At 43.4% G+C, this 21,955-nt stretch overlaps 1 protein-coding gene across 1 annotated transcript; it reads left to right on the top strand.

Moving 5' to 3' along the window:
- Nucleotides 1-6,923: 6,923 nt before the first annotated feature.
- On the top strand, nt 6,924-7,932 carry LOC147693458 (olfactory receptor 52K1-like). Its single transcript, XM_086933222.1, has one exon. It carries the CDS (start codon nt 6,924-6,926, stop codon nt 7,878-7,880), a length of 957 nt encoding a protein of 318 aa, XP_086789348.1. The 3' UTR covers nt 7,881-7,932.
- Nucleotides 7,933-21,955: the final 14,023 nt, after the last annotated feature.

The raw sequence follows: 21,955 nt of genomic DNA, 5'->3' as shown, positions 1-21,955 counted from the left end.
CATCTATCTAAAGACAGCAAAACTTTCACCAGGGGATGGGGCAGGTACTGCTGAGTCAACCACCCGGGGGGGCCAAAGGAGAGCGTGATCTGTATGATTCCATAAAAATCCAACAGAGTGCAAGTAAAGTTTGTTCAAGGTGCCACCTACCAATAGGGCATTGGTCTAGTTAATATACAGGGAATTCCTTGCCATATAGCGAGTGTATGAAGGTAACCCTATAGTCTTTAAAAATCGTAGCCTGCAAATGGCTAATGGTGGGTGCATGTCCCATATTTTCTCAGAAGATGCTTCTCCCATGCCTTTATCTTCTTGTTTTTTGTAAGTGGGACACTGAGAAACACAGGTTTAATGTACTGCTAAAAATGCAGGCATCAGGAAGACTGTGCCACAAACAATCGTTTTTGGGAACCGCAGATGTGTGCTGCAAAAACATGGCAGGTCTCCCGGTTCTTCATAACCCTTCATTAGTTCAGGAAAAATTTAGAGCATGCTCCTGTTGACTAGTACTGTTTTTATCAAATAAAATGGGCAATGTAGGCAGCTGCCTTGTAGTAGAACCAAAAATGACCACAAGAAGGTATAAGACAGTCCCCGGAGAACAGTGATTCTCATAAAAGGTGAGCGCCCATACGGCAAATTCCTATTTTTCCTTAAACATTTGATTTGATTTTAAAACTTATAAAGTGCAACTAATGCCCGGAGGCGTCTTGGCGCTAACACTAAAAGATCAAAGTCAGAGCGGAAGCAGGTGCATTAGATTTCTGTTTGAAAGAGCCAGGTTTTTAAGGATTTCCTGAATATAGTGAGGTTCAGACTGTTTTTAATTGTAATGGGTAGACTGCTCCATAGTTTAGTCACTCTTACCAGAAAACACCAGCCACCCCAGCGAACCTGCTTAAATCTGGGTGCTTGAAGCAGCTTCTGTTGAACCGATCTGAGATACCTGGAAGGAGCATAGTACTTTATTTTGGAGGTCAGATAGAGAGGAACTCTGCCATGAAGTGCATTAAACGTGATGCAAAGCGCCTTAAAAGCTATTCTTTTCCAGACAGGTAGCCAATGAAGTGCCACCAGTCGCTGGGCCACTGATTCATGCCTAGGAATATTCAAGGTCAATCTGGTAGCCGCATTCTGCAGACGTTGGAGCTTGCTCAAATATTGATTTTGGATCCCAAGGTAAAGAGCATTGCCATAGTCCAACCTTGATGTTGCAAGGATTATTACCACTGTATTCAAGGTCTCTGGAGGAATAAAAGCTCAGATCTTTCTGATCAACTGAAGTATGGCCCAGAACCTTGCCGTAATGACATTGATCTGACTGTCAAAAGTTAACCGATCATCAAAGATCACCCCGAAATTTCTAACTTTGGAGACTGGTTGGGGCACTCACCCAACTCAGTAGGCCACCATTTAGGTGACCAGCCCAGAGGATTGGTCCCCAACAGTAGAACCTCTGTTTTGCTGCCGTTTAACTTTAGACAGTTAGATTGCATCAAGCTATTAACATGTTACATGCAGGTGTTAAAGCGATCTGCCACCTCCTTTTCGTTGTTGGTAATTGACACCACAATTTGTGTGTCATCAGCATAGCTGATTACGAAGAATCCATACTGTCTAATCAGAGCAGCTAGAGGGGCCACATAAACATTGAAGACCGTAGGGCTCAAAGAAGAGCCCTTAGGCACTCCACAATGCAGATAAAAAATGTGTGAGCTAGTACCTCCTACTTCTACCCTAAAAGATTGTTCAGCAAGATAAGATAGAAGGAGCATTAAAGACAGGCTGTGAACACCCAGTTCAGATAGTCTCGAGATTAAGTTACTGTGGTTGACGGAATCGAAGGCCACCGGAAAGTCTAACAATATCAAGGCGGCCTTCCCGCCTACATCGAGAGATTGCCTAAGGTATTCACTTGTTGTAATTAGGGCATATTCGGTCCCATGACCTTCTCTAAATCCATTCTGAGAATGGTCCAACATATTGTTTGAGGAGTACTGAGCTCATCAGAGCAGAGCTGATATACTTTGGGGAGACAAGGGTCAGAGGGGGCCCCTGATTTAATTTCTTTAATAGTTTGGATGATTTGATCCCTGCTAGGTGGAGTGAAGGAGAAATTCTAAAGGTTCATTGACAATTCTTACATTAGGCTCAGTAGAGATGTTACGGAAAGTGTCATAAACTGCTTGCACTTCATCAAAAAACATGGTACATTCTTGCACTGAAGCTAAGGCTGGTGCTCATGAGGAAGCAAAAAGAACTTCAATAATTCCACTTGTTTGAGTGTCCCTGGACATTACATGGAAATAACATCCTCTATCTGGAAATACAGCATTTTGTGAAACTTCATAGCAGATGGGGGCTTCTAATACACAATCCAGAAGCGCCTGACCTAGCATCCAGAATCCAAAGAGCGCCCAGTTCTGCTCCCAGGGCTGATATTTGACTCTGATGTGGCTCAGCCCCCCCTTCTCCCTTCACGCCTCTCATCGCCATCTCAAGCCCCTGCCAAGGTCTGTGGATGTTCAGCTCAGACACCAAGGGCCAGAAGGAGTGAAGGGACTTTCATAAGACGGATCATCGTGGATTTATTACAAGGGGTATGCAGCATAAAACTCCCTGTCTTGTAACACACAGTGTGACTGACACCATTGAATGTAGTGGAGCAATCAATTAAGCAAGTGAAGAGACATGGACTGAAGGCTTGAGAAGTGAGGTGGACAAGATAAGATAGAGCTACCTGCGGCCTGTGGTGGATGATTTTTGCAAAATTCCGGTTTGCTACTAAGGAATGACATCTTCATCGGTTGTCCATGCCTCAAGACCCTGCGGGAGGTGTCTAGTGTAGGCTTCTGCCTCAATGTCTAGCAGCATTATAAGATGATAGTTTGCTGGATCCTGGTTTGGACCCTTGTTATGAATGGGGTGCAGTATTGATCCTCTCCAGGAGTATGGAACTTGTGCGGACAAGAAGCTTTAAGTCTAGACTGGAGGGAGGCCAGAATTCAATGTTCGCCCTGAATGGGGAGACTGGCAGGCCTTCAGGCCCAGGATCCACATTCTCTCTGCTAGAGTTCCGGACTTTGGTGACCATAGTGTTGCCAAATGCAGTAAATTCAATTCATTGGTGAGGCGGCTTTTTGGTGATTTTTCGGTGGAGTTGTTGAAAATTGGTTCTGGCTGATTCTGAGCTCGGAAGCAAGTCTCTCTATCGGAGCATTGACAATAAATCTGCAATCAGAGTTGTTGGCTGATGAGGGTAACTTTACCAGGTTTTCCATGCCACTCTGTTTATTATAAAGTGCCAAGCCGTACATGATCCATTTCTGCATTGGTACTCCATTCTCCCTTAAATAGCCAGTGTTATCTAGGTTTTTGCTATAGTCCCAGACTTTTGCCTACGTGTGAGGATTCAGCAGGGTATGTACATGGATCCATTCCACTTTAGGATATTAGGCCTTGGATGTCCGCAATATCCTGCGGTGTGGTTTCCTAGGACTCTCAAGGTTTGTAGTCATGTCTTGTTGGTTCTATTTTTATTACATTCACTGGTGGCAGACCTTAGCTTCCTCTTGCTGTTTCTCATAATAGGCGAGTACAAAGGATGCTTGGCAAGTCCAGAGCAAGTGTAGTGTGTGGGCAGGGTCTTCTTAATACCACCGATTTGATGATTGTCAGTTGTTGAACCTTGCTTTGTGGGTTATAGCAATTTTATTCCACTTAATCCATTTTATTAACACCAGATTGTATGGTCCCTTAGAAGAGCTCAGTGTACTCGTGTGATTGGTTACCTGAGCCATTAGTCAGAAGCAGATTTTCTGAGGCAGGTGGTCACTTTACAGTAGATTCTTGAGTCATAGTCAAAGTGTAGTCGAAGATTAATATATTCAGATTTAGCCCCCTTGAAGGTTTGTCATCGAAGGTCATTGAATGTTCTACGAAGGTATCACAGGAACACTCGCACACAATAAGACAATGGAAGAAGAATATGAATGCATACATGAATTTATGAATCAATAAATGAAATGATTTGTTTAGCTGTTGGGCGCTACAACTTATTTCTTCATTCATGTTCTTCTTCCATTGTCTGATTGTGTGTGAGTATTCCTGTGATATGGGAAAAAACTCGTGGACAGTAACCCTGACCGGAAAAGACAAAGAGGGAAAAACAATGAAGGCTATTATCCGTCAGTTAATCAGAATTCTGACGTCATAGCTAATCCACCTCATTTTCTTGCAAAAATAAAAACGTGAGAAAACTGAGATGTAATTGTACCTCTTAGTTTATTTGTTCAGTTTGTCCGTGCATTTGCAAGTAAAAATAATATGGCTATTAAAAATGCAAATACAGAGGGGGGCACCAAACTGACCAACATTTGAAATAAATTGGGGTCCTTGGTCAGAAACCATAAGAGAAAACTCGAACGTAAAAAATTATTTAAGATAATTTAACAAGTTATTTGTGATTAATGTACCCATCGACTGCTAGCATGGTGTAATGTCCCCCCTCGCAGGGCCAACCAAGCACAAGGTTCATGCAGACTGAATATAAAGGCTGAGGTGGAACAGGAAAATATGCTCGTGGCATTGCCTTAAGTTGTATACAAATGTCACATGTAAGTCGTATTTCTTCAGCAGGGATCTCTAGATGTTTTTCTTTGTTGTATTGTCTTGAGTCCAACCAGGGCCTTTAGAAAATGTATGGGAAACCAAGAACTCTGCCAGGCTCTCAGGCAGGTATGGTACCAGAATACTGTAGCCTTAACACTGTTAATACTGTTTGACAAACATATTAACTCCAACATAATCTTTATGAAAATATCCCCTGGTTGGCGTTAATAAATAGAAAATATACACCCAATAGAGTAATATTTTGGTGAACAATATTTATGCCAGGCTATTTTTCTCAGATTATAATTTTTGTTATGGACGTTTTGACATATAACCCACAGAAGGGCCAGCCAGGATGGAGAGTTTCCAATATGATAGTTACGAAACAGAGGGAGAAGGAGGATAAACAAAGCTAGGTCGGCCTCCAGTTACATGTATCAAAACATCAGGAACCCCAGGTGATGGGTTCAGAGACCTAGTTTGTATGTTATGGTTACTGCATATGTTATGTCAGTGCTTACCAAAAAAGGAGAAAGCAAAATTTCTTTCTAGAGTCCCCTCACTCACCGGGGTTTCCCCACGGTGACATGCTTCATCATTGGGGCCATCCCAGTTCTCTATGAAAAGGGGCGTGCTGCGACTAGCGAACTACGCAGGAGCACTTTATTTGTGAAAGGCTATGTGTGGTGTAAAGTGATGTGGTGGTGGAGTGGGTGTGTGATTTTAAAATACCGTGCTAGTGGGCCTCAACAATTTATTCTGCTCCTAGTTTGGTATATTAAAATGGGGTGACAATGCTGTTTAACCTTGAATTGGGTCAAATCAGTGTTCTTTGGTCAACATGTTTCAAGCTCCCCAAGCTTTTCATCAGGACCATACATGGTCCAGCCCTGTATATATCACTCCTATATTTTAATAAATAGGATAAATTCGATATATCTATGCGCTGTTAATTTAAAACATGCGTGTTATACATACGATTTGTACCTTAATGATGTTTATGTATTGGTGCTTAATTGCACTTCATGGTCTCAGGCGGGGGCGGGATCACCTCATGGAAGCATTGTTCCGTATCGGTGAATCCGCTCGGTATTACCTATTCGTTCCCCTCCCGCCCGCATATTGCGATATGGACAGAGGGAGTGCAGATCAGAATGTGTTCATGATGGTTAGAAACTAATTACCAATGAGATCCTGGCTAGGGTGCCCTGGCTGATGTTTTCATGCTTATCACCCTGATACTTGTGTATGATAGAGTGACCCACGGTGGAGAAGTGTGGCTCAATGGTTAGAGCGGCAGACCCTGACGCGGAGGTCTAACCTGGGATCAGGGTTCAATTCCCCGCCTCGGCGGGTCTTGGGCTCAAAATTCCACGGACCTGATAATTCTCGCCTCTGGGCCTATTCCAATCATGGAGTCCCACTCTGCAACTCTGGGCAGTAGCTTGCTTAATCTCCACAATGGCCCCCACAACGCTAAGGATGCCCGGCCTCCACCTTGGGGGTACCCAGGAGTAGACGCCTCACAGGGAAAGCCAGGATGGGTTCCACAGCGGTATTCGTACAAGCGCCTTGAGACCCTTGCGGGTGAGTAGTGCGCTATACAAGTATCAATTTTAATTTCAGTATTTTCACAGGAAAGATGTTCTATTTGAAGAGTTTTTATTTTGAAAAGAGAACCCTTTGTAACATCATCAGAAAAGCAACAATAATGAAAGCAGTGCATTCTGCAACTTGAAATGATGAAAATGATCCCTTCAAGGTATCAGAAATCATTCAATCAAACTACTGTGCTGCCTATCCCTGTTGAATGCCACCAAGAGAGAAACAGGAACCAGAAACGTTTGTTTTCACAGGCATTTCATTCTAAATTAAACTGTATTTTGCTGGAATGTCTCATAATTCTTGGATACCAAGATAGAATTTGCAATGGATATTATTTTCATGTATTATGTTTTGCAACAACGTCCAAAAGCAAAGTTTCATTTAGTGATTCATATATAATTGATGCAGAAAGAATAGGTTACAAAGCACGAATTGTCTCAAGCTCCGGTTCTTCTTATTGGATTTTGAAGTTGTGTGGAGGAGTCTTTTTGTGATCCTCTGATAGTATAGCCACTCAGTTCAGGAACAATATATTGCAGGAATGATTTTGCTATTCATTCAATTGGACAGCATACATTGTCATCTAACTGTTCAATGGATTTTATGAAATTGTAAGATTGACAGTTAAGTCTATCCTTTTTGTTTCCCTTTCACAGGAAAGTTCTCCTTGAATCGCCAAAAGGTACCGCAAACCTAATCTGAGTGGTATGCAAGTCATCCGCAATACCACCAGCGGCACACCAGTGACATTCATCCTCGTTGGCATTCCTGGGCTGGAGGACGTAACGCTATGGGTGTCACTTCCCTTCTTTTCAGTCTACACAATGGCACTCTTCAGCAATGTCCTTCTCTTGTTCATCTTAAAGACAGACCAAGGATTTCAGGAACCAATGTACTTTCTGTTGTCCCTGCTTGCAGCCAATGACTTGGCATTTCCTAGTTCTATTGTGCCCAGAATGCTGGCACTCTTTTGGTTGGACTTCAGAGAAATTGGCTTTGCTGGATGCCTTGTTCAGATGTTCTTCGTTCATTCCCTCTCGGTGGTGGAATCTGGGATCCTGGTGGCCATGGCCTTCGATCGCTATGTTGCTATCTGTTATCCTCTGAGATACACTGCAATCTTGACCAATGCAATACTGGAGAAAATTGGACTGGTCATTATAAGTCGAGCCATTATTACCATCCTGCCTATTCCAGTTCTAGTGAGGCACTTGCAGTATTGCAATTCCAATGTCATCTTCCATTCTTACTGCGACCACATGGCTGTGGTGAAGGTACTCTGCGGCAATGTGAGCATCAACAGTATGTATGGTTTGGTTCTGTCCCTTTCCATAACTGGATTTGATCTGCTGGCCATTGGCCTCTCCTACGCGATGATCCTCCTTGCGGTCTTTAGGCTTCCCTCCAAGCAAGCGCGTTGCAAGGCGTTCAGCACCTGTGGAGCCCATGTATGTGTAATTCTGATTACATACACACCAGGAATTTTCTCATTTGTAACATATAGGTTTGGACGAGAAAACATCCCCCATCACGTTCATATTCTCTTGGCAAATGTCTATATAGTTTTTCCAGCTATGCTAAATCCTATAGTATATGGTATTAAGACCAAACAGATTCGCCGCAGAGCTCTGTATTATTTCCATATGAGAAATCCTCGGTTTTAGAGGATGCAAACACATTTTTACAGCTGTCAGAGTGAGCAGTGACCTTCTGAAGGCAACCAGGACATGCCTAATGTCTCCTAATCTCCATTAATTGAATCAGACAATCAGAACATGTGAAAATGCCACAGAGGCACAAGAATTCAGGTCAATATTTTGTATGATGCGAAGAAAGTCATGTGCCTAGTGTGTTTGCTCTCTTTCATTCATTTTGTCCTCTAGGTATTGGTCTCAACAGTTGCCTGAGGCCTTTCAAACAGGCATCAAACTGATTTACTCCATTAACACATTGTACCATACCAGTAGTATAACACTTTATTTGGTTTAAATGGAGATTGGCCTGGACTACCATGCCTGGCCCTATTACCTTGAGGCACAGGGTCAGACTGATTTGCATACGGCCAAGTCTGAACTGGAGCGGCAGAGTGGGCTACAGAACAGTGATGTATTAAACCCAGATCTGTTGACTGGGTGTGAGTGTTTGATTGTTTCAGATGCTCCGTCCATCACTACCCCCTTTTGTACCGCTTTGTTCACCATAAGTTGGCATGGTATGCTCAAACGTGAGTCCCTTGCTCACTTTGCCACTGGATTCAAGCAAGCCTGTCTGAAGATGGCTGTAATGCAAGAAACCGGTCCTAGGAACCTTGTTTCCTGTCCAGGGAAGGCATGACTTGGCAGTTCGGACTGGACTGTTCCCATGAGGCACAGAGTCAGACTGATTTGCATATGGCCATGTCTGAACTGGGGTGGCAGAGTGGGCTTAAGAACGGTGATGGATTAAACCCAGATCTGTTTACTGGGTGTGAGTGTTTGATTAGTTTGGATGCTCTGTCCATCACCACCCCCTTTTGTGCCGCTTTGGTTGCCCGTAAGTTGGCGGGGTATGCTCAAATGTGAGTCCCTTGCTCACTTTGCCACTGGATTCAAGCAAGCCTGGCTGAAGATGGCTGTAATGCCAGAAACCGGTCCTAGGAAGCTTGTTTCCGGTCCAGGGAAGGCATGGTTTGGCAGTTCGGGCTAGACTGTTCCCCTGAGGCACAGGGTCAGACTGATTTGCATATGGCCATGTCTGAACTGGGGTGGCAGATTTGGCTAAAGAACGGTGATGGATTAAACCCAGATCTGTTGACTGGGTGTGAGTGTATGATTGGCTCAGATGCTCCGTCCATCACCCCCCCCCCCCACCTTTTGTACCGCCTGGCCCTATTACCACAAGCAAGAGAGAGGTTTGCAAGACTAAGGTACTTCGGCATAGATTTAAGGTTTGAAACAGTCACCAAAAGCCTACGAAGCCCTACAATTCAGGAAAAGAGCCTTCAAGGCCAACAACCTTCACAATGGGTAGGGAAGGCAATCATTACAGAGGATTATATCTTTCCATGCACCATTCAGTGCCAGAAACAGAAGGGCTGATTCACAAAACTAACTTACAACAAAATCCTAAACGTACTACTTTTGGTATTCACAGAAGGCATTTAGTAGTCTTCAGTTAGGATAGTTAGGATTTTGTACTAAATTAGGATTTTGTCTTCAATTAGGATTTTGTCTTAAGTTAGGATTTTCTCTTAAGTTACATTTAAGACGAACTTAAGTTACTCATGTTAAGACAAAATCCTAATTTAAGACAAAATCCTAACTTAAGACTACTAAATGCCTTCTGTGAATACCAACAGTAGTAAGTTTAGGATGTTGTCGTAAATTAGTTCTGTGAATCGGGTCCATCATGAATAACTGCCAGGGGCCTGACGGTCAGCTAACTGGTAGCTGGTCCTGACGAGACCTGAAGAGACTAGAACTGGTAGGCAAAAAGGCTTTCAGGAAGTTTTAGATGATGTTGGCTAGAGAAAGGACCTGAGTGCGATTTTTTCAGTGCGGTCATGAAAGCAAGCAAACCTGCCGGCCCTGGAGGAAAAACACTCTGTTTTGAAGTCCATTCAATCAATCAATCAATCTGGATTTGTGAAGCACGGCTAATTACCCATGAGGGTAACCGGGCACTGCATGAAACAGATCGAAAGGAAGCAAAGTCAGAAGGACCACCTTTTCCAGTTCTTTCGCACACCACATCCTGTCCTGAATGTTAATGGGGCAACATACCTGCCACTGCTTCTCCATGGCCCCTGTGTTGTATTGGACTGGTATAACGAGTGCTGACTAAATATTTGGTCTGGATGCATTTCAGAGGCTGGGAAAACACAGATATCCCCGATGATAATATACTAGCAACATGGTTCCGACTGGGCAATAGGGTAATAGAAAAAAAGGATCACTGGAGCTGAAGGAAATATGGCAATGGGAAAAGTGTAAAATGTTCCACTTAGATCTTTGGTCCACTTCCATATACTTCACTTAGTGTTTTTTTTCTAAAATATATTCTAATGCTGCACAGAAACCAAAGTTGCTGTTGCACTGCACTGTATTGCATTAGATGGAGAGAGTAAGAAAGCACCCTATCCACAGACATATGCCAATGTCCTGCTCTGTCCCCAGCACTGCTGCACAATCAGGCTGCCTGCACCATGCACACACTTTTTCACCTTAGTGGAAGGATTGTGTGTGTGATATCTAGCATAGGTTTTGTATTGCCCCAGTGCCAAAAACTATGCATAGGCTATTTTATAAACGTGTTCTACTTTGTCTGTGCTGTATAGTTGATCACAGTGAAGCCGGCACCTTCACAATTAACACTGGCCCCAATCATTCGATCTCTGGCATTTTGATATACCGACCGCCAGGTACACTATATGAGTTTACATCGACCCTAATGGAAGCGGTCACTCATCTAGCACTGAGGAAATCCAGACTGTTAGTGCTAGGGGATCTCAATGCTCATTTCGAAGATCATTTAGATAAAAACGCTGATGATATCCGGATGGAATTGCAATCTGTTCAGCTTGATCTAAAAAATAAAGAGCCTTCTCATCAATTAGGACACCTACTAGACCCCGTTTTTGGTAACTGGCAGGGAGTGCTTACCTCTGATCCTATACCCATACCTTGGTCGGACCATTATATTATTCCCATCACAATACAGCTTGACAGAACGGAGATTGTTCGTCATCAATCCCTGCGATACAAACGCAGGAAATGGAAGAACTTCTCTCTTGATTCATTTAAGCAAATTGTACATGACGAAGGCCCTCCCAAAGGGGTCGACTGTGAGGCAGCTAATGACAACTTAAACAACATCGTCACCAAGGCCCTGGACATCACCGCCCCAAGTCGTACCCTGTCCAATGCCAGGAGACCTAAGAAAACTGCTCCTTGGTTTAGCCAAGAACTGCAAGCCATGAAAACGGCTTGTAAGAAACTTGAGAGAGCTTGGCGCCAGAATCTCTGTGCAGATATTAAAATACAATATAAAACAACACAGAGAGAATATTATAAATCAGTTCGTTTGGCCAAAGCAGAGCATTATCACACCCGTATTATGGAAGCAGGCAATTCCTCCAAGGAACTGTTTCTGATATACAAAGAGATATCCATAGTGGACGTGACTTCCCCCGCACACAATGACTCGGTGGAAGCGTGCAACAATATTTCACAGTATTTTGTAGGCAAAATACATAAAATCTATTCTAGTTTCTCTAACCAGACAGATTCGGCCACGGACTTCATTGAAAATGACAAACTTGTAAATACACCTGTATGTTTAAGTTCTTTTACAGTCCCTTCTTATGAAATCTTGTCCAAAATGTGCAATAAAATTAAATCAGGATCCCCTAGGGATCCGGCACCCCCGAAAATTTTAGCTGAAGCCTTTCCTGTATTAGAGCCTCATTTCAGGCACTTATTACACGCCTCCTTTACTACCTCCTGCCTTCCGGAGGAATGGAAACAGGCAATAGTATTACCCATTAAGAAAAAATCAAACATCAGCATGGACATAATGGACAACCTACGACCCATATCCCTGCTACCTTACGTGGCCAAGTTAGCAGAGAAAATCGCTAACAGTCAACTTATGGAACATCTTGAGAACCATAATGTTTTCCATAAATCTCAGTCGGGTTTTAGAACTGGCTTCTCTACGGAGACAGCTCTCCTGAGGGCCACTGAAACCTTACGTGAAGGAGCAGATAAGGGAAAGACAATGGCCCTCATCATGCTTGATCTCAGTGCCGCTTTTGACACTGTAGCACACTCCATCCTGCTACAGTGTCTAAATAAAGCGGGAGTTACCAACAAGGCACTGGGTTGGCTGAAATCTTTCCTGATTAACAGGACCTTCCAGGTTCAAAGAGGGACTTTCCTCTCTGACAGGGTGATGCTGGAACAGGGGGTTCCTCAGGGCTCTGCCCTGAGTCCCACCCTGTTCAATCTCTACATGGCCCCTCTGGCAGAAGTGGTGCAATCGTTCGGCGTAGAGCTTGTCTCTTACGCCGACGACACGCAACTCCTCATATCTCTGACCCATGCCCCTTCTAAGGAAGCTGATAACTTCAACGCCTGCATGTCCAAACTAGCTATGTGGATGAACGAACACTGTTTGAAACTAAATGGGACAAAAACAGAGGTCCTCATTATGGGAGGCAATGAGGTCAATTGGACGACAGAGTGGTGGCCCAGCTGTCTGGGACCTCTGCCCTCGCCTGCACAAGAGGCGAAGAACTTAGGTGTATGGGTGGACAATAAACTGTCCTTTGACAGCCACGTAAAGAAGACTGTTGGCAAATGTTTTGGGGTGATGAAAACCCTCAACCGCACCCTCGACCTGTTACCCATTAACTCCAGGCGTACCATGATGCAGGCACTAATAACGTCCCGTATTGATTACGGCAATGTACTACTCATGGGGACTTCAGTGAAAAACATAAAAAAGCTACAGGTTCTACAAAACTCGGCAGCTCGCCTGGTGCTAAGGCTTCCCCGCCGAGCTCCCTCGCGTCCCTCTCTAGCAGCCCTCCACTGGTTACCGATCAGTAAGAGGATTGTTTTTAAAGCCATGCTCTGGTGCCATAAAATAATTCATCACAGAGCTCCGGCATATATGTCTGATTTGGTGTCTGTGTATGAACCTAACAGATCTCTGAGATCCAAAGGAATGGGTCTACTTAAAACTACCTGCCCCAAAAAAGCTAAAATGGGTGGCAGATCATTCCGCACCTTAGCTGCCAGGCAATGGAACCTCCTGCCTCTAGATATCAGGCTGGAGAGTAATGAAATCGTATTCAGGAAGAAGCTGAAAACTTGCCTCTTTGCTGTGTGAACTGGTTCATTCTTTTTTTTTCTTCTGCTGCTGCTTTCTTTCTCTATAGCGCGGGGACACGCCGGGAGGTGTTACCATGCGCTCTACAAACTCCTTTAAACTAAACTAAACTAAATAGTGCAGAACATAGGCAAAGCTGTAAAAGATTGGAGTAAATAAAAGCACCTCAATAACGTCAGTGTTAAAACAGTGTTATTTTTTCATGCAAAACTCTGTCTACTTTTATTAGTAGATAGGATTTGCATCGAAAACCAAGGGTGGTTGCATGGGAACTCCCATGCACCACCGATGGAATGCCCCATTGATGCTAATTGATGCAAAACAGTGCTAGGAGCTTCTTTGTGATACTTTCAGGCAGCTTTTCAACTTTTGCACTGGAATATGAATATAAAATTTAGATCTGTGCACTGACTTGCATCAATTTTGTAACACAAACCTGATGCAAAATGTTAGCAAATAAATCCCGTAGTTTGCTTTTGTACACATAGGTGGTACATAGAATGCACAGACGTGAGCTTTACATTTACCATACTCTAACTAAACTTCACAGATGCATGCCATATATAAACTTAATTCTTTGGTATACCTGCAGTTCACAAAACAATCACTAATGACTGTATACACAAAATAAGTGCCAGTACGTCGACGTTTTAATTACCTGGCGTTTATTCATGGTGCAACATATGTCCTGAGGATGGTCTCGTGGATTGACAGTTTGAGAGACCGAAACGTTGACGTATACCAAAGTATTACGTTTATATATGGCTAAAGGTTGCTATTGTCCATATATGTTTTGTGCAAGAGGTGTCTAATGCTACTGTATAGGTTGAAAATGATGATGCAGTAGACTTTTGTTGCCTTACATGATGTGATTAATGGAGAAATATCCTATGTTCTATTGTAAAAAAGACAAAAGGATAATTGAATTTTTTCAAAGATAAAAAAACAAATGTTTTGATAAAAATTCCTTTAGTTTGTTTGTAATTACGTTCACTGCTGTGACGAATTGAAAAAATATTAACTAGAGCTAAATGATTCCTCAAGGATCAATGCTGTTGTGTTATTGATTATACCCGGTTCCCTAGGGAATAGTGGGTTGCCCTGTTGTTGTATTGCACTTTCTAAAAGTGGCATTTTCAAACACACAATTTAAAAACTACCTTCATTGAAATATCTGTTTTTAAATTCTGAGCTCAGAGAGCTCAAACTTCAAATCTCTAGCTGCTCCCAAATGAAAGTTACACTTGTAAGAGGATACAAGCCCGCTTCAATATTAGCCTATGGGAGACCTAGTCCTTGCAATAGGTAAAAACAAAATTGCAAGTATTTCACTATCAGAACATCTAAAACACACCTGTACATGTCCTAACTTTCACTTACCCTGCACCCTGCCCACAGGGCTTCCTTGGGCCTACCTTAGGGGTACCTTACATGTTGTAAAAGGGAAGGTAGGGGCCTGGCAAGTGTGTCAGCATGGCAGTTTAAACCTGCATCCACAGGCACTGCAATTGCAGGCCTGAGACAAGAGCACAGGGCTACTCATGTGGGTGGCACAATCAGTGTTTTAGGCACATTAGTAGAATTTGATTTACAGGCCCTGGGTACACACAGTGCACTTTACTGGGGACTTCCAGTAGATCAACTATGCCAACCATGGAGAAACAACCAGACTTACAATTTAGACAGAGAGAATATGCACTTTAGCACTGGTTAGCAGTTGTAAAGCTCCCAGGGTCCTAAAGCCAGCACAAACAGGTCATTAAAAATAGGATCAAAAGTTAAAAAGTAATTCGATAAACCTGCAAAATGAGTGAGGTCCAAAACATTGGGAGTTAATCCATCACATGGCTCCTTCCTTTACAGGGTCAGGGATATTTTACTAGTTAGGGTATGTCTCTCAACACAGATTTATCATGCCCTGGTCCACCATGTGAGGTATGGTGGACACAGTTAGGAAACATTAACAATGGCCCCAGATGCATGGAAAAAATAGAGGACCATTTATTTTGCTTGTTTTTCAAAATCATCTTTCTTAGTAATTTGTTTCTGAAACACGGTGCATGGTCCACAAATTATGCAGTGACAGTAAGGGTTTGAATAACGACATACCCTGGACTGCATTATAAATTAACAGAGGTCTTGATTCAGTGTACTAACATTGTAACTGCACTAATGAGGTTTCGAACACCGTACACCACATGCCACTATGGGCCAGATGTAGGTCGCCAAATACCGGTCGGTAACGGCCGATTTCGGCCGTTACCGACCGGTATTTGGGATTGGACATGTAGGTGGCCTTATATTTACAGAATCGGTATATTTACCGATTCGGTAAATTTACTGATTCTGTATAATACCGAATTGGTAAATTTACTGAATCGGTAAATCCAGATGTAGGTGGCACTTCAAACAGTGCCAGAGGCCATTACCGATTCGTTATTTACCATGTAATACTATTGCATGGTAAATAACGACTTTCTGTGTATCTGTGCATGTACAGCTGTGCCATGTGACACAAATACATGCCCTAAGGGCATGCATGTATGTGTGTCACATGGCACACAAGCCAAAATCAGGGGTGCAACAGGGTGTCAAAGTGACACCCTGTTCCCCTTGACAATTCGGTATTTTTACCGAATCGGTATTTACCGATTCGGTAATTGACATTGATTCCTATGGACCTCAAGGCCCGTAGAATCAATGGCAATTACCAAATCGGTAAATACCTATTCTGTAATTACCGAATCCTACCGATTCGGTGAAAAATACCGAATTTTTAGCTACATCTCATTTACCGAATCTAGAATACCGAATCGGTAAAATTCGGTATTTTTAGAGTCGGTAAATGAGGATTACCTACATCGGGCCCAACATGTGCAATCTAGCATAAACGTGATATGATGAGAACATAGTCAACCTACATCTATAATATGCGTTATAGCAATCTACATCTGCTATTTAGCAAATGATCATTGTAGCAGCCCTCCAGCAATTTGTAAAATTCACATATTTATGCCTGAGGCGGTGCTGACAAGTATACTGGCACAATTTATACTCACCATATACCTTCTAGGTATCTTGGTTGTCTATATGCATATTGAGTGTCATTTTGGCTATTACCTACCTAACACACTATGTGTACTGACATCCACAGTTTAGCTGCACTGACTATCTATCGAGCAACACTGCTGGTTTCAATATGCATAATATGCGAACAGAGGTGTATTGGTCATTATCAATTAGGTCGAATGTTAGTATAGTTAATAACAATGACCAACTTGAGAGTTCGATTAGGCTTTGTTAGACATCTTGGGCCCGATGTAGGAGCCTTAATACCGGTCGGAAACGGCCGATTTGGCCATTTGGTATGTAGGTGCCCGTTTCCAAGGGCATATGTAGGTAACTGCACATTTACCGAATCGGTAAAATGACCTAATCGGTAAAATACCGATTTGGTAATTCTACTGATTCAGTAAATTCCTAATGTAGGTGAGACTCTTCTGAGTCCCACAGGTGTTACCGAATCGGTATTTTACCATGAAACACAACTTCATGGTAAAATACCGATTCTGGTGTGCATGCACATGTGTGCATGCACACCTATGCCATGTGGCAGGCAGACCTGCCCCTAGGGCATGTATGCCTGCCACATGGCACCCAAGCATGTATTGGGGTGCTAGGGGGTGTCAAAGTCACACCCCCTGCACCCTTGCAGAAATCGGTAATTACCGAATCGGTAAATACCGATTCGGTAATGCCCTTTGATTCCTATGGGCTTCAAGGCCTATAGGAATCAATGGGGGATACCGATTCGGTATTTACAGAATCGGTATTTACAGAATCTGAAATACCCACATCTCCCCCCCTCCAATTTACCACTTCTCAAATACCGAATCGGTATGATTCGGTATTTAAGAAGTGGTAAATTGGAGTTTACCTACATCGGGCCCCTTGTCACAACAAGGTTCACTATATGTACCGGCGGTGTTAAAATAAAGAATCAATTTCTGCAAGGCGCACTGTCTACAGCACTTACGAGACTACGTTTCCCATAAGCACTGTGAAGTTTGATGCCGGTACGTGACTGCCGTTGGGACTGACCGACGTGCATGCGCCCATCCCTTCACTCAGCCTATTTACTTGCATCACAACTGCCCGTCGACCACCTCCGGTCGCAAGCTCTGTACCGCCGGGGGTACCGACAGACAGGTATGCATAATGAGCCCCGCTACCAACAGCACGTTGAATCCAAGTGCGGCACTTGTTGTTTTTGATTGCACCCATGGCGCGTATCTCACACATCAGTGACGGTCTCCCTTAATTACAAATGGTGCACTCATTGCTCTCACTGTGTGGAGCCGCGCTTACTTAGTTTTGCCATGAACATCTGATGTTTACGTTTTTTGCTCGTCTTTTGTCTGTGTAGGGCACGTACTCTAAATAATTGATGTTTAACTTAACTGATCGAAGGTGCACGCCAGATTCCCACTGTCTGCAGCTGTAACTGCCTTGTGGGTACTTAATGTTGCTACGAGCATATCTTGATTACGCTCCTGCCCATTTGAATAATACCACATAACACAAGGCCATGCCCTAAGCAACCATGACTTCAGCTTTATAAATATCTGAAACTGATACACCTGTGCGGTCTCACAATCCTTGCACGGCTACCAGCAACTTACACACACTTGTGGTAAAGTGTCGATATCAACCTGCAGTCATAGATTGGGCACCATTAGGAGCTGCCGCTGCTGTGAGCACTACTACGGGGTAGTTTTAGTGATCTGCTATCATCCAACTAAGCGGTTGTCACATTCTTTCATGTACCAGCCCTATTATTTCTGACATGCCACACATGCATACATGTAGTACCATCTAACACCATGAAGAGGCCACCGTGATATGCTTGCTCACACTTTTTTGACAAGTGCATTTACCTATGTATTATGGCAAAGATTTTTTAATATATATCTGTTGAGTTGTATCAAGTATGTTGCAAAACTCAGTGCTCTCTGACTTCTCTGTCTTCTACCTACCATATGTCATGGCACTGAATATATTTCCCATCTGCTTTTCAGTAGGCTAGCACACACCTACTTCACATCATCAGAATTTAGACTCACTGGCTCTCAGGTGCCCTGGTTTACACAAGGCTCTTCCAATGTGTATGCACGGTTGGAGTTATGTCTGACTGGATATTGTCTTAACTGGTCTGACACCTATGAACATCCTTGTTTCAGAGTGGTGCCTCTCCCCTGAGCTGTTGCCAGGGTGAGATGAGACCTCTTATCCGTAATCCACAGGAAAAAACTGTAAATTGTGTTCACCAAAAGTGGATAACTGGTTTTGTATCTTTCTCTTTTTTCTTTTCACCTTTGAATACTTTTTATAGTCTCACATTGTTCATGCAGTTGCACTTTTTCTATAGGTCCTGAAGAAGGCTGCGACACCTTCCCGGGGCAATTTGGCCAAAACATGTAGACCTGTTTCATCTGTCACATGCAGTAAGCATCCTCTCATACTGCAAGTGTGCTGTTTTTAATTCTTACACTAGGAGTGAGCCAATAAAGCTTTATTCATTCTTAGTAGTTAGTTTTAGTGTCACGTTACTCACACTTTGAGATCCCTTTTCTCTGCACTGCGTCCATTACCGAACCTTCTTGTTTCACATCTTGAGGATTACAGGATATCCTTCATAGAGTACGAATATGAAAACATTCCTGAGCTCCTCCTTCACAGTGAGGGGGTTATAGCCCTTGGCCGGCTAGAAGTCCCTGCCAAGAGGAGATTTTCAGATGATGAAGTATGCCACCTCAGTTGGTGATGGGATTTCATCCTAATTAAAGGACTCCCCACTAGCAGCAATATATCTCTTTTGTAGTCTCTTCTCATTGTTTCTCCTGTATTATAGCCCCAAGGATTGCTTGTGTTTAGCATTATTTTTTGGGGAACTAATCCTCGCTGGTCTTAAAATTTCCCTTGGACCCCCCTCCATTATTTCTCCATTTCTTAGAGTCTCCAGGGGGAAAGGAGTCTTCTGAGGAATCCTGGAAGGAGGATCCAGGCTTTCAATGCTACCACCTTGGGTGCTCAGTGAGGGTGCTCCCTAGCAATAAGGTACTCTTGACTCCAATTTCAAAATCCTTATCACACCACAGCCTCCCTGGATGAGTCTTAAAACGAATTGTAAATACGTTGTGACATAGAGTATGCAGCTTCCATTGGAGCTTTTATACCAGTGTCCACATAGGAAATGGGTTCATGTGCCAGAGCGGCAAGGATTCACTGGATTGAATGGTGAATGTACTTATGCAACTGAGGAAACACTTCCACGGAAGGAGATCATCAGAAGATCCGGGCCACCACATCTGTTTGCATTTCTGAAATTCTTCTACGTAATTTTCCTTGCCAGGGTGAAGTCAAAAGCAAACTTCAAATTAACCTTTTCTTAACCCGATGGTAGCTTGGTGCAAAAGCAGCCACACTTAACTTAGAGGTAATGTGCAAAGTATGTATGCAGCACTTCAAACAGTGAATAAGTAAAACGCAACACAAGAAAATCCTATACCAATTAAAAAAATAATAATAATAAATCAAAAATCAACAAAAATCCAAGCAGTAGAATAGGAGATATGCAATTTTAAAGATTTAAGTGAAACTAGTGACAAAAAGCACAAAGCAACAACTGTGGTTGTCTGGTCGGGCTGGACCTTGACAAGGTCACAAGTTCAGGACCACAGCGATGGAGTGTGGGCCAGCAATAGGGATCCAGTTAGGCCCAATGAACAAAGTACCTTAACTCATAGCTGACAAGTGATGCATAGTCACACATTTTGGATGTGTCATGCAGTGGAGATTGCTAGGAGCTGCAAAGTAGCAGCGCAAGGTTCTGCAACGTCATTGAGAATGCTGTTGACCAGGGTCCTGCTCCGAGATGTGGCATGCACCAGCTAGTTCTGAAGAAGTTGAGAAGCTTGCTATGCAGAGTCCTACATCGTTGCTGAGGATGTCCTCTACCAGGGACTTGCAATGTGAATTACTATAAAGGGTATGGGTCAGTCAGTGGTCCCAATATGAAGTTTGGAAAGGCTATGTGTCACGCAGTGGCTCTGATGTGAAGTCTTGGTGAGGCGATTTGTTATGCAGCGACTTTGATGCATTGATGCAGTCTGCTGGTACTACAGTTGGGCAGGCATAGTACCTTCAGGCTCACTTCCAAGGGTCCAGGACTAAGGTGGCACCACTTCGCAGGGTACATCTCATAGCTGGCAGAGTTCAGATGCTGGGTTGAACTTTGAGGAAACCTATTCTGTCCCTGAGGCTTCTGATCCAGAGGACAGCCAACTAGCCCTTGGAGTCACTCCAGGAGGTCCTCGGTTTAAGAAGTGACTCACTCAGGTAAGAGGGGACAGGACAGCACAGTCCAGTAGGACAATAGAATGGCAGTCCTTCTTGCAGCATAGTAGCACATCAGTCCATCTTTTGAGTCGTCCTCAGGTCCAGAGGTGCTTGGAATTTCCTGTCTTCTTGCCCGGGGGACATATTGTTTGGGGTCCCAATGGATTAGAGACAAGTCACTTTATGAAAGTACTCAGATAGGGCCTTAGTGCTGAGCAAGGGTGGTAGGTGACAGCTAATCCCTTTCAATAAGTCAGACTGGCTAATCTTGCCAACACTTAGCTTCTCTTTGTCTCACTATCTGGGAGCAACACACAAAAGACAAACTGCCAAATAAACCTAATCGTGTGACCCAGGACACCGGCAGCAGACACTAAATGGTTGAGACAAGATAATACAAAAATTCTAAAAGTGACATTTTCAGAATTGTGACTAAATATCTAATTTTACCATTAAAGAAGGCTTTTAAGAACAATACAGGCTCTGCTATAGCAAGCTTGAGCCATGGTTTGATGGCTCCTTAAGTGGGTGGCACAATGAGTGCTGCAGGCCCACTAATAGCATTTAATTTACCGGCCCTGGGCACATGTAGTGCAATTTACTCCATGTCCCCTGAGACTCTTGCTGAGCCTCTCAGGTAGTGAAAAACAAGTATTCCCCCAACTGAAGGAATAAGGGCCCATCATCACTGGCCCTGGAAAGACCTGTCAAATCCCAGGGATCAGTTGCAGAGTCCATAAGGGGCACGAGGTGGCTTGCCCTTCCCATTACACGATAACCAAACTTCAGTGGTCCTCAGACATGACCCAGAAACACTTTCCATACAGGATCAAAACAAAGACAACACACTTCAAACAAACACTCTAAATAGTGTAGCATCCTACGCATATAGGCAATGCTCTGGTGCCCTACATGGGATTAGTAAACACTATATAACTATTATAATACAATACAACACAATATTTTGAGACGCTCATGGGGACCCTCCTGAATACCATCCCAAGTTTATGTCTACCACCAAAATGTATGTGGAAGAAACATCTGGGACAGTATAGGTGATAGAGTTGATGAGGTCTGTGTTACCACTCTCTTATAGAAGACTATGCTGCAATACACTAATGCCTGCCTTGGGATACTTCTCTGCTGCAAATGAGTGAGATACAATGCACCCCTCAGCCATCAAACTTTTTTATTGACCTTGATATAAGTAAGGGCTAGAGGTCCTTAATATGATCCTGAGGGCATCCTGTCTCTGAGGTTGTCTGCATGAGCAGGCCTTGCTGTTACTGACCCTGTGTGCATGATAGCATGTATGAGCACTGGTGTGCAGTACAATCAAGGACAGCTGAAATCTATCCATTTTCTTACATCAATTACAGACAGTTACAGCCTATGCAACAGCTGCTGATGCTGCTCTAGCAAACCTTCATTCTATTTACAAGCAGTGCCCCATAACCCTCGAACCTGG

This window comes from Lissotriton vulgaris, chromosome 8, assembly GCF_964263255.1.
Source record: "Lissotriton vulgaris chromosome 8, aLisVul1.2, whole genome shotgun sequence".
In the NCBI taxonomy this organism is placed as follows: Eukaryota; Metazoa; Chordata; class Amphibia; order Caudata; family Salamandridae; genus Lissotriton; species Lissotriton vulgaris.
Note: the sequence above shows the minus strand (reverse complement) of the source record. Positions and strands in the feature narration are given on the sequence as shown.